General features: G+C 38.5%; 1 protein-coding gene across 2 annotated transcripts in view; it reads left to right on the top strand.

The window, feature by feature from the left end:
• The window catches only part of USP32 (ubiquitin specific peptidase 32), a 206,013-nt gene extending 194,512 nt beyond the window's left edge, over positions 1–11,501 (top strand). For both annotated transcript variants that reach the window (XM_075853003.1, XM_075853004.1), the window contains exons 32-34: positions 2,049–2,470; positions 4,028–4,120; positions 5,764–11,501. In XM_075853003.1, coding sequence (XP_075709118.1) covers positions 2,049–2,470; positions 4,028–4,120; positions 5,764–5,937 — 689 coding nt within the window. In that variant the 3' untranslated portion in view covers positions 5,938–11,501. The remainder of the gene's footprint in view (positions 1–2,048; positions 2,471–4,027; positions 4,121–5,763) is intronic.
• Positions 11,502–12,612: the final 1,111 nt, after the last annotated feature.

The following is a 12,612-nucleotide window of genomic DNA, read 5'->3' on the forward strand; positions in this document are numbered from 1 at the left end:
TTTAGTTTATCCTGCCCACCTGTTTCATCTGAGCTGTGGTCACATAATCCCGTGACAGCACCTCAGATATCTAATGTGATCCCCATCATAATATGTGTACCATATATATATATATATATATATATATATATATATATATATATATATATTTCAGGTAGAGGGCCGTGGACCAATAGAATGCCTCAAAACCCGGGACTTCTGAATTACACCCGGGTGTAAGGCATCCTATTGGTCCACAGTCTCCTCAATGCCCGCCCCATTTGCCTGTTATTAGTAAAACTCCTGTGCGCTGAATGGCCTTAGAAAAATACGTCCCTGGAAAACCCCTTTAACATTCATGTACTTGCAGAAAGTTCACCTCTTTGCGGCCACAGGAAATATCCGCTTATTGTGTCTGTTCTAGTGGCCAGTATGATTATTTCAAGATTTTATTTTTCTGTGGATAGTCACATAATAAATAAAATAACAACATAAAAAATTGTTACAAAATATATTTATAATAAAATCGTGATTGAAATAATGACATTTTCTTTATGTTAAAATGTACATCCGTTTCCAACATAACAACATCAAGCTGAACATGCTATTATAGTATACATTACACTTGAATTTGGATTCTGATTTTAAAATGCAAGCCGATTTAGATGCTGTTTTTCAACACATTTAAAAAAAACAGCCCACTCTAGGATTTGACTTTAAACATTCAAATTGGCACACCGTTTTTTGCGCTTTTCAGCGGGGCAATGTTATTTAGCTTCCCATTGATATAAAAGTAAATTTTATGGCAGATTCAGCGTCTAGATCTTCAGTGCTGCTGACTAAAGTCCCTTTTACACTGGGCAATTATCGGGCAGACAAGCGTTCACGGAACGCTCGTTTCGCGTTAATTGCCCTGTGTAAACAGGGTTAGCGATCAGCAGATGAACGAGTAAATCCACTGATCGTATCGTTCATCCGCTGATTGTATCGCTTTAAAAAACTGAAATATTATCGTTATTGGCAGGACATCTCCCTGTGTAAACGGAGACGCGCTGCCGACATAATAATAATGTATGGGGACGAGCGATCGGAGTAACGACCACTTGTACGCAGGCATAGCTCCGTGTGTGTCACGAAGGGTCTGTGGACCCACTGGGCCGTACCGCCTTGGCGGTAAGGCAGCTGGCCAACAGGGAGCAATTGAATGTCTATAGTTCTATAGGTACCTGTGGCAGCTCAGACAGCAGCAGGGCAGGCTCGGCTGGGACTAGGTAGCAGGCGGACGTCAGGAGAGTTGAAGCAGGTCAGACGTGGATGTAGCGCAGCACGACTTTGGCACAGCTCAGTGCTAGACCAGGAATGTATGGATTGCTAGGAACAGGTATAGGGACAGGGACTGGAACAGGAAACACACTAGGAGGCCATCACATAAACAAACTAGGGAACACAACAACGCTCAAGCATAGATCTAGGGGGCTGGACCCCTCTTATAGTCCAGGGTACTCACGGGTCAAAGTTCATCCACGAGGTCTGGTGCGCACGCTGCCCCTTTAAGAGGGGGCACGAGCGTGCGCGCGCACCCTACGGGTTCCGGCTAAGGTGAGTGGACGCGAGCTGAGGAGGAGGCTGGGGCCAGCGCTTGACGACTTGTGGCTGCGGCTGTCGGGGAGGTTGGAGCTGACAGCCCGCAGCCACGGACATTACAGTGTGACAGGAGCAAACGAGCACCGATCAACGATTTCTCATTGATCGGCACTCGTTGCACCCGCCAAAATTGACCGGTGTAATAGGGGCTTTAGATTCATCGCGCTGGAAAATCCGCACCGCATGAATTTCAAAGCTGATTCCCATTGCAAACAATCAGAGGCAAAAATAAATCCTTTTCTGCTGAAAAAGTGTTGGAACCAGCTTTCAAACAAACCTTGTAGGATTGTGTTAAAATTGTGAAGTCTGCGTTTTTAATTTACTGATTGACTGGCTGGAAGAAGACTTTAAAAATGGTTATGAAATAATGTTTAATCTAAATAATTGCTTTAAATATTTATTCATCACAACGTCTTGACTTGCAGCATCTCCATTACAAGGAAGGAAAGCTACTACAAACTCTTCTAGTAAAAACAATAGTCCCAACAATAGCCCCAAAACACTAGGAAGGGGCAAAGGCCGCTTACGTTTACCTCAGCTTGGAGGCAAAAAACTCTCAAGCAGTAAAGAAAATTTGGATCAAAGCAAAGACAATGGTTTAGATATTGAAACAAGGGAGACCTTGGATCAGGAAGATTCTAGTAAAGGACATTCTTTAGGTGGAAGTCAAATGGAGTTGGCTGCAAATCAAGACTCTCAGGTGGTTTTAACCAATGGACTGAATCATGAGCAGAACACGTGCAACAACAGTCAGCTTGATAACCACATAGGTGAAGAAGAGGACATCCCTGATGACCAAAGAGAAGACATCTGCTGTCAGCCTATCTATAACCTTTATGCAATATCGGTATGTAAAACCCAAATTAACTCTTACGTTGTTACATTTCTGATACAAACTCACGTTGCAAATATCAACAGTGGTGTCGTCTACAGCAACCAAAACTGCAGTGTAAAAACGTACTATCCCTTAATATTAAATGCTTATTTTTCATTGAATGGTCATTCTTACATTGTGGCTAATTAAATGGAGAAAGAAAATTTACATTTATAGAAATTAGCAGAGGAAAAAGAAAGACAATATGCAGGCTGAATACCTCTCTGGCTGCACTATTTCTACTACATGCAGCTGTTGAAATAATTTAGAGAGCTTAATTGTAAAAGATTTTGCAACATGCTGGAAATGCAAACTGTGATCATGTGATCTTTCCCATTCTTCCCTGGAGCAGGGTAGGGCTGGCTTCAGAAAAGGGATTTACTTGCCCAGCATAGGCTTCTTCGCCCTGGGGCTTCAACAGGGAGTGTTATTATCTAGTCGCCAAGTCTTTATGGACAGAGGGGGCAGAATATATGTCTCTTCACTACTTCTATGTAATGCTACATCCAGCCGGCAGCATTATACAATGTTTTCTTTCACACGCACGTTTATACACATGTATGTCTATGAAAGTTTTGATTTACAGTTCTGATGGTTTTATGCAATAATCTCACACGGTTTTGGCATAACAGGACCAACACAAAGGTGTCAGTCACATTGAGCTGCTTTGTAGTATAAATATTGGTAAAAACACATCAGTGACCACTACAGAATAAGTAATTTATTTTTAATTACAGTATACTATATTACGACTTTTTATTAACTAAAAAATGTATAGTGTACATGTATTTATGATTTTATTTTTGCGGTAACCCGGCATCCAATAGTCCAGAAAGTCTAATAATCTGGCACTTGTTTCTAGCACAAAACTAATATATACTGTGGAATTTTCTAACACAACAAGCAGAAGACTAAGGCTGTGTTCACACTGAGTTTTTTTGCAGGAGGAAAATTCCTCCTGCAAAAACTGCTCCAGTAGGTTTTTGCACAGTGGTTTGACAAAAACTCGTCAAAACACTCGTCGAGGTTTTTTTTTCCTCTTTCTGACTGATTGAAATGGGGTTTTGGAGGCGGAAACCGCCTCAAGATGGGTCATGACGCTTCTTTTTACCACGACGCTGTGTTTTTACTCGCGGTAAATAAACTCGTCCAACTCCTATTGAAATCAATGGGAGGCATTTTCGGGCGGTTTTTGAGGAGTTTTTTGGCGCGGTTTCCGTGTCCAAAAACTCGTAAAAAAACTCAGTGTGAACACAGCCTAATGAGACAACCAGTTAGGAAAGGAAACTCCTCTAGTTTTGTATTAACAATTTATTTTGGTCTTTCTTCATTACATGTATTGAAGTCCCATAATATTGTATATCCTTAGCAGGATTATATATCTGATCCCAAATAGTGACCCCTCCTTCCTCCAAATATTTTTTTCTCAAATAGTGACTCCTCTTCTAGCATTTAATACAAAATAATCGCAAATAAGCGACGTCTAATAAGAATTTTTTTATTTACATTTATTATTTTTGTTCTTTTTAGTGTCATTCAGGAATAATGGGTGGAGGTCATTATGTTACTTATGCCAAAAATCCGAACGAAAAGTGGTACTGCTACAATGACAGCAGTTGTAAGGTAAGTTGAGTCTACCTACTCATCTCCATACATGATAGTTTCGTTTTGCATGAAAAGACATAAGCTCAATTTAATCTCTTTGGGGCTAGTAAAATTATTGTTGTAAAAATAAAGCAAAACATATTTTATATATCAAATCTTTTTTTGTTACTAGGTTTGCTAGTTATTTATCTACTATGTATATGCTTAAGTTATAAGGTTTTCTTGTACATCATGTGATGTTATATACAGTGTCTAGAACAGATATATGGACAAATTTCGTTGGGTCTAGTACAATTATTGTTATATAAAATATGTTTTGCTTTATTTAGACATCAAATATTTTTTTGTTACTAGGTTTGCTACCCATGTAACTAGTTATGTATCTACTATGTATTCGCTTAAATAATCAGGTTTCCTTATACATCACGTCAGAGCAGGCTCCAGGTTTATGTGGGCCCTTTTGCAGGGGGAACTCATGGCGGCAGGAAAATGGCAGAAAACGTCACTTTCTGCCCCCATATAGACGTTAGGCCCTGTTTATGCCCCCATATAGAAGTTAAGCTCCCAGTTTGTACCCCCATAAATTTAGTGTCCTCTGTAGGTAGTGCCACACAGTCCCCTTCCCTGTAAGTAGTGCCTTTGCGGTTACCTCTAGGAGTGGAATCCCCAGCCAGAGCATTGCCGATTCTATGGCTGGGGATTCTGCTTCAGGAGAAACCCCTGACATCACTGTCCATATATACTAGCACTCTGCCTGGGACTCCTGCTCTACTCCTGACATTTTGTCCATATAAGGATAGTAATATCTGGAGCAGAACTGAAGTACCAGGCAGAGCACTAGTAAAGGCTTTACTCCGGCTCTGGGGAAGCCCCTGACATCACTGTCCATATACGGTTAGTGATGTCAGGGGCTTCCCCAGAGACGGAGTCCCGGAGCAGAGCCGCTAGAGCTCTGCCTGGGACTCCTTCTCTCCCGCTGACATCACTGTCCATATATGGACAGTGATGTCGTGACGACGACAGCACCCTGTGGCTGAGTGGGCCCCCCCAAGGGCACTTGCCTGAGTACGTCAGCCCTGCATCACGTGATGGTATATATATTGTCTAGAACAGATATTGAAAAATTTCTGTTCAGTTGAGAAACCTCATGGCTGCATGCAAACTTCTGACCGAGAGTTCTGTCCTCCGGTCTGTCCTAAATTGCCAAAAAAAGATCCTGAAACCAGCTCAGGAGAGAAAAGAAACATTACCAGAGTAATGATCCTGACTCTAGGAGCGAAGTGCTTTCAGAAGTGTTTGGCTGACAGCTATCATATATGTATGGCCAGCGTAAATGTTCTACTGCGTTATAAAAGCTCAGATAAGCTGTTTTGGCTTTGTGTCGACAAGATTGTCGACTGTTTCCAATAGCAACCAGCAAAATTTTTAATTTAGCTATGAACTACAATACAAGTTGTAATTCGGGATAAAGTGTTTTCAAGCTACTCAATATTTCATATCTATAATTAAACTGTAATATTGTATTCAAGGTGAACATAAAATAATCATTACATGTTGAAAACCTTGTTTATTATGTAATTTTAATGTGTTTGTTTTTTTGTTTTTTTTTACAAAAACTGCATTTTGGTGACCGTGTTTAACAATCTTTTTTTCATCCATAGGAGCTAAATCCTGATGAAATCGATACAGATTCTGCCTATATTCTATTCTATGAGCAGCAAGGGGTGGACTATGCACAATTTCTGCCAAAGATTGATGGCAAAAAAATGGCAGACACTAGCAGCATGGATGAAGACTTTGAATCCGATTATAAAAAGTACTGTGTGCTGCAGTAACTTGGCTGTGCTTCCAATATGTTCAGCTGATTCATTGTGAAAAGAGAAGTCAATTGAAGGAGAAAGAAAGAGAATAATGTTATGGAGATATTATTCTATCTAAACATTTTGGTGTTGAGGTCACCAATGCATGTAGGGCCATTCAACAAAATAGACAGTAGATAAAATGACATTGATTATTTTAAATGTCGTCCTATTTTTCTGTAAGTTGTTTATATTTTATTTATTTTAGCCCAGTTTCTCCTTTGTCCTCTTCAACAATGTGCCTAGGGCAAGTAAAGTTAGCGATCATTACATTTTCTAAGATTCTAAGGATTTTTTTCAGTGCAATTTCAAAATGACTTAAATGCTTTTAGGAGGATCTGTAAAACATTGACTTTCATCTGCCACCTCCAATTATTAAGGATTCTCCAGGAATAAGATGTTTCGTTTGATTACGCACATAAATTGCTTTAGCTTTGTAATGTGTATTTAATGTCAGTTTAGCCCCTGGGATAGCTCTCAGGGACCGCAGTTGTATGGAAAAGTGTTTGTTTACAGCGGCTGGCCCATACAATACATGATGTACATTGAAGTCTATGTACACAGCAACGTCCACGATGCGATGTGTCATTGCCTACAAACTATTTTGTTCACTATTTATTGCAGTTGTCCTTGATCAAAGGATTGTTACTTGGCAAAGCATACAAGTGCAAAGACCGTTAAAGTTTTTTTTTGCTGTTGCTATAGATGGAGGTATTTCCTAGAGTTAAGTCAGCCAAATTTCTTTGAAATATTTAGACCTCCAAATTATATATATATATATATATATATATATATATATATATATATATATATATATATATATATATGCTCAATGAAAGAATAATATAAATGGCTTAAATGCATTTTAAGATGATCTTCTAATTGTAAAACACATTAGGGCTCGTGTTAAGCACAGTATGCAAAAGGAATATAGCAGAAAAGATAATGTGTCCATTTTTATTAACGTACTATCCCATTATTTTACCAATATCAGAGTTCTCTGACAGCTTCCTTTTTTTATTTACAATATTGATTCTTACGTGGCATCTGATTAGGCTATTTATTTGTGCCAATACGTGGCATACGTTTACAGCAAGGTAGGCCTGCCATACAGGATCTAACACCCAGAGGTTTAAGTTAAGACAAAAGTCGTGAGCTACAGTTATTCATTTTTTTTTAATCTTTAGCAGATACCGCTATTTTTGACAGCATTGACAAAACATGTTAGATGACAAAATTATTCATACACATCCCCCTATGGCTTTTGTATGGAATTTCTAATTGTATTACGTATACAAAATATAATGAGTAATTTCCAGTGTTTTAAGTGCTAATGTGGTATAAACATCTGAACTTGGTTTATAGCGCAATGAAATAAAATGTGATTATTCTACGACGATAGACACTGGAGAAAGATCTAAAGAAAGTTGCAGATCTTAAAGACAAAGGGATGATTAGGACTTCTTTCCTATCCCCTATAGTACTATATATTACTCTACCTAAGCATAAGTGATCGAAGTAGGAAAATTTAACATTTGGGTAAGACTATTTGTTTTGCCAGAATCCAAAGCACACAATGGTTTTAGCAAGCCCCATTCATTTCAATAGACTGAACGCTACTTCTCCTTTAATTGTAAGAGATCCAAGAGGACTTAACGTCACTGATCAGATCGTTGGGTAATGTTCCATTAACATAAAAAAAGACATTATATTTGAAAAACCAATTTATGATTTTCCTGTTTATACAAGTGAATCAATAGGAATTACTTTTTCCCAAAAAGCCCGGATAAATGCAGGAGGCATGTGCCATGTAATTGTTGTTTTTTTTTTCTTTCATTTAACCCTTTGTTTACATGAAACACTAAACAGATATTTTTCATCACCCACTGCAGTGTTCACATTTCAATAAAAGAGGTAGCAAGTTGTACAGTTTCCTACCAGATTAATGGTCAAGGGAGTAATGGTCAAGTGAGGGCTTAAAAAAGGACAACCGTTCTACTGTGGCAAAAGTCACGGGAATGCAGCTTTTGTAACCCAGGCATAAGACTGGCCCAGGCTAGGAGAAATATGAACTTGCTGCAAAGCATTATGGGTCTATGACCAGGGCATTTAGAGTTGATATACCAAACATGTATCATACACGTTCTAGAGAGAAATGGGGAATTGGGTTACACTGCCCTCTACTGGTTTATTTTGTTTTAATGAAGAAACCCCCTGCAAAGTCTCCCAAATAGTTTTTGTCCATTGGTTCATGAATCTTCCTGTGTCACCTTGCATATGTTAAAAGTACCACAAATAATCGACTGAACTGGCCATTTTCAGTGTTTCTCAGGAATGTTTCTCTAGTTCTCAGTGATTTCTGCACATCCACTGCAGTACATGACATGTTTTCATCCATTGCTCATTCGCCCTGAATGGTTGCACTGTGCAGTCCTGAATAGTCGCATTGTTCTTCCACTTACTGGAGTTTGAGATCTTACCATTGAATGTCTTCTCTTTGTCTTTAAGCATGCAGTGACATTTTACATTCGGTTTAATTGCCACAAAAGAGCTCCTTTAATTTCTAATCTGCTGCATTCATACAACGCCTGACATGATGAAAATATCCTGCAGCCATCTCCCCCACCATCATCATCACCACACATGTTCATCTTGAATTATTCATTTTTAAGCACACCGGTAAGCACAATGTTTGGAAAAAGTGGACAGCACTTTATCTTGTTCTTATTTTAATCCAGACAATTATTTTCCCTTTATGTAAATATGTCAACAATAGTGCCATGCATTTTGTCTTCGTGATGGTTGACCAATGTTTAAAGAATGCCACTGAAGTGTACCCAAAAAATTGCTCCGCATCATGCTGTGTAACAAACCTACCAACAAAGTTTTTAAAAACATTTGTTTGAAAGGTACTGTAGCCTATATCTGTGTCATCAATCATATTGATGTCTCCTTTTAATTCCTTGGCTGCATAATGTAAGCAGTTAGAAAGTATTGAAAGACAAAAACCTGATGATTACAAAAGATAACATTTGTAAGCTTAGATGTAAGCAGTGTTTTGTTGTGAATAGTTCTTGATAGTACAGATCTCTTTTTAATTGTCTAGTTCAGGTAACAAGTATAGAAGTAAGCCCAGCTCAATTCCTTTTTTTTTATGTAGCTCTTTTGTGTTTCTAAGGGATTCTTTAGGGTTAGTATAGTGTTTATGGGTTCTTTCAATTCTAAAACTTGATCTACACTCCCTCGAAATGGGATCCCCACAATCAAATGATCAAGACTAAACACATCACCCTGTGAGCCCATTTGCACACATACGGTATTATCTATGGGTGTGTTGCATGCATTGAAATGTAGGTACGCACTGTGTCCTTGGACTATGCTGTATGGAAGAGCATGTTTAAACAAACCATACACACCTGCCTCCATACCTCAAGAACTGAATTTAGGGACCTAAGTAAATGGATAATTATGAAGTACTTTCAATGCTTTCAATTTTTTCCTAATTCCAGAGAATTCCATAAATGTCTTGTATTTTTTTTTTTTTTTACATCTGTTGTCCTATAGATCAGCGGGTGCAATACCACAACATGATCTCTGCCAATTTATAGTGTGCACTATATGTTAACTGCTGTGACACCACATGGCTGTTGCGTCGAGAAGCAGTCTTGGCTGTGACCACGGGGTGCCCCAACGCCAATCAGGCTAAGCAGCATAGTTATTACAGCGCCTCCTGAACTGGTTTGTTTCCTATATAGAATCTAATAGATGTGCACTTAAAGGGGTCTGTCCTAGTGTGTTGTAATCTTTAAAATCTGTAACATTAATACATCTCATCCATGTAAGAACAATAAATGGCTGTCACATTAAAAAAAATTGCTCAAGGGACCGGAGAACTGCAAAACCAATAAGAAGTCTGTTAAAACTTCAACATAGACACATTAACAATAAAGGTTTGCACATTTAGTTTAAAGTGAAGTCACTAGATCGTCCACAGGGTTTTTCAGAAGCCAAATATATGGGCTTCTCTCTTGGTTGTAGAGAAACACGTTGCAATTGTAGGGCCCTCTTAATTCATTAAAATGTACTCCCATCACCGGAACGCAGCTTCCTAAATCACTGTACATGGGAAAGAGAAGAGAACCAGCCTCCAATGGTGTGATCACGTAACGGCTACAAATGTTGTAAGAAATAAGTTTTATTATAAACAGCCATAAAATGCAAGCATTTAAGTAAATACAAAAAAAGACACCAAAGTCCAACTCAACCCTCGAGTTTCGCCAAACGGCTTCTTCCGGGGCATCATTTGTAACCGTTACGTTATAACACTATCGTAGGCTGGTTCTCTTCTTTCTCTTTCCCTTGTACAGTTACTTAGGAAGCTGCGTTTCGGTGATGGAAATACATTATAATGAATAACGAACGGGGACCCTACAATTGCAACGGGTCGTCTACAACCAGCAAAGAATCACCTACGTTTGGCTTCTGAAAACCCTTAATCCGTCAGCTACGCAAACCTTTATTGTTAACACATCTTATCCATGGTTGAGCGAATGTCTTCATGGCAGCTCTGATTTATTTGAAATAAAGGTACTCATTCATCATACAGTAGATTGCTCCAATTGTAACCAAATGAGAAATTAGACTTCAATATCAAAGCAGAAGCAATAGTATTACCAAGACCTTACACTAAGGCCCCCAAAATGTTATAGCAATGATCTCAGCCAGGGCGCTTTCCCAAATGCCAAGATATCTTCTTAGTTGTCAGCTTATTGTGCATTACAGTACCAGTGTCAATGTGTGGCTGTGCCCTTTTCTCCTTACCTTTAGTCAACACATTGCATCAGTGCTTAAAAATCTGTATGTTTTATTTTGCGTACAATACGTATAAACTCATGTGTGAATCTTAAATATTGAGGTGTGTCAAAATCTGCATGGAGGAGGCAGTACCTGTTTCACTAAATTATTTGCTAGAAATATTACAGGTTATCAGCATTGGTCAAGTGTCATGGTTCACCATTTCCATCCTAACATGCCTCCACCCATGATTTCAATAGGATATGCCAGTATAACAAAAATACAATGTATGCTTCTATATATTTTTTTTTTACATGGTTACAAAATGTGAACATAACACAGTGCATCAATTTGATATGAACAAACCACAGCGGACGTACTGGTGATTGTTGATAGGTAATCTTTATTTATGTTGGTAACACATTTTAAGTTTGTTTTTTTTTTTTTATTCTTATTTGATTGTAATTATTTTTTTAAATTATAAAATTAAATAAGCTCATAAATTAGCAGTACATTTATTAAATTAACCGTTAACTATGTTCAATTTGTAAATTCTTGTATAAAAATATTGACAATGCACTGACTTTAGAAAGATTTTTATGTACATATGCACTCTGTAAATAAAATAGTGTTGATGTTATTGAAATATGACATGTATAAAAGTATTGGTAATTGTACATGGAGTGACCCTGTTTATCTGTAACTATTATTCCAACAAATTAAAAGCTGTGGATGCAGATGTTATTTTCTGGAGACTGATGTTTTTGTGTTCTGTCTATTATTGAGCTAGGCCTGGGATGGACAACATACTGTGGATGTTAAGATCCATTCAGACGATTTTCAATTTACAATGGCCGATCCTGGACCATAGTAAAACTAAACCATAGGCAATGCTGTTCTGAAATGCATGGAATTGACATGAAGAGCCAGCCAATCAATATACACATTTCAGATGTGCTTCTGTGCCCAAGACGGAGGTGGCAATTAGCTGACCTTGTCCCCTCCCCAAGTGAAACTGAATGTTGCCAACAGGAGTCGAAGGTGCACATCACTTGCAAGTTCTGAGATCTGACACCCACCATTAAAGCTTTTGATAAGTCTGTTCTATTGGTCCAATATTTTATCAGACATGCTTTTAAAAGTATTTGCAGGTGAATTCAATCATTTTTATTATTTTTCACTTAATCATATCGTGATTTACACCACTGTGTCAAAGGGTAATTCGTGTAGCAACGATTCGGACGTTAGCCCTTAATCAGGCTAAAAAGAGGAAAAAATTACATACACATGAGTGAAATGGAAACACAAATTGTAAGGGTATAAATAACTCCTAATGTAATAATAAACTTTAAACTGTAAGCTTGTTACATGAAAACAATGGGGGGGGGGGGGGGGGGGGGAGATTTATTAAGACAGGTGATTCATATGCCAGTGTTAAACAGAAGCCTGCTGGAGTAAGTTGCGCTAAATTCATTTAGAAGCGCACTGTTCTTAATAAATTTGGTGCACTTGGTCAGTCATGGCTCCACAAACTGAAAGCTACGCCAGATAGGAGCTGGCATAGATGTCTGCTATAATTTACGCCATATCTGTAGAGCAACAGGACCCCCCCCCCCCCCCATCCCGCTGTTGCACGAAAATGATGGGTGGAATTTACCAAGACCGACATTTTTATATGCCAGTATTAAACAGAAGACCTCTTGAGTTGTTGCACTACATTTATAAGGAGTAGCACGGCTCTTAATAAGTTTGTAGCAGCTTGGGATGTCAGGGCTCCACAAACTGAAAGTTACGCCAGATAGGAGCTGGCATAGATTTCTGGTGTAAACTAAGGGCCGGCCTTGGGGGTGTGCGACC

Source organism: Rhinoderma darwinii, chromosome 2, assembly GCF_050947455.1.
Source record: "Rhinoderma darwinii isolate aRhiDar2 chromosome 2, aRhiDar2.hap1, whole genome shotgun sequence".
Lineage (NCBI taxonomy): Eukaryota > Metazoa > Chordata > Amphibia > Anura > Rhinodermatidae > Rhinoderma > Rhinoderma darwinii.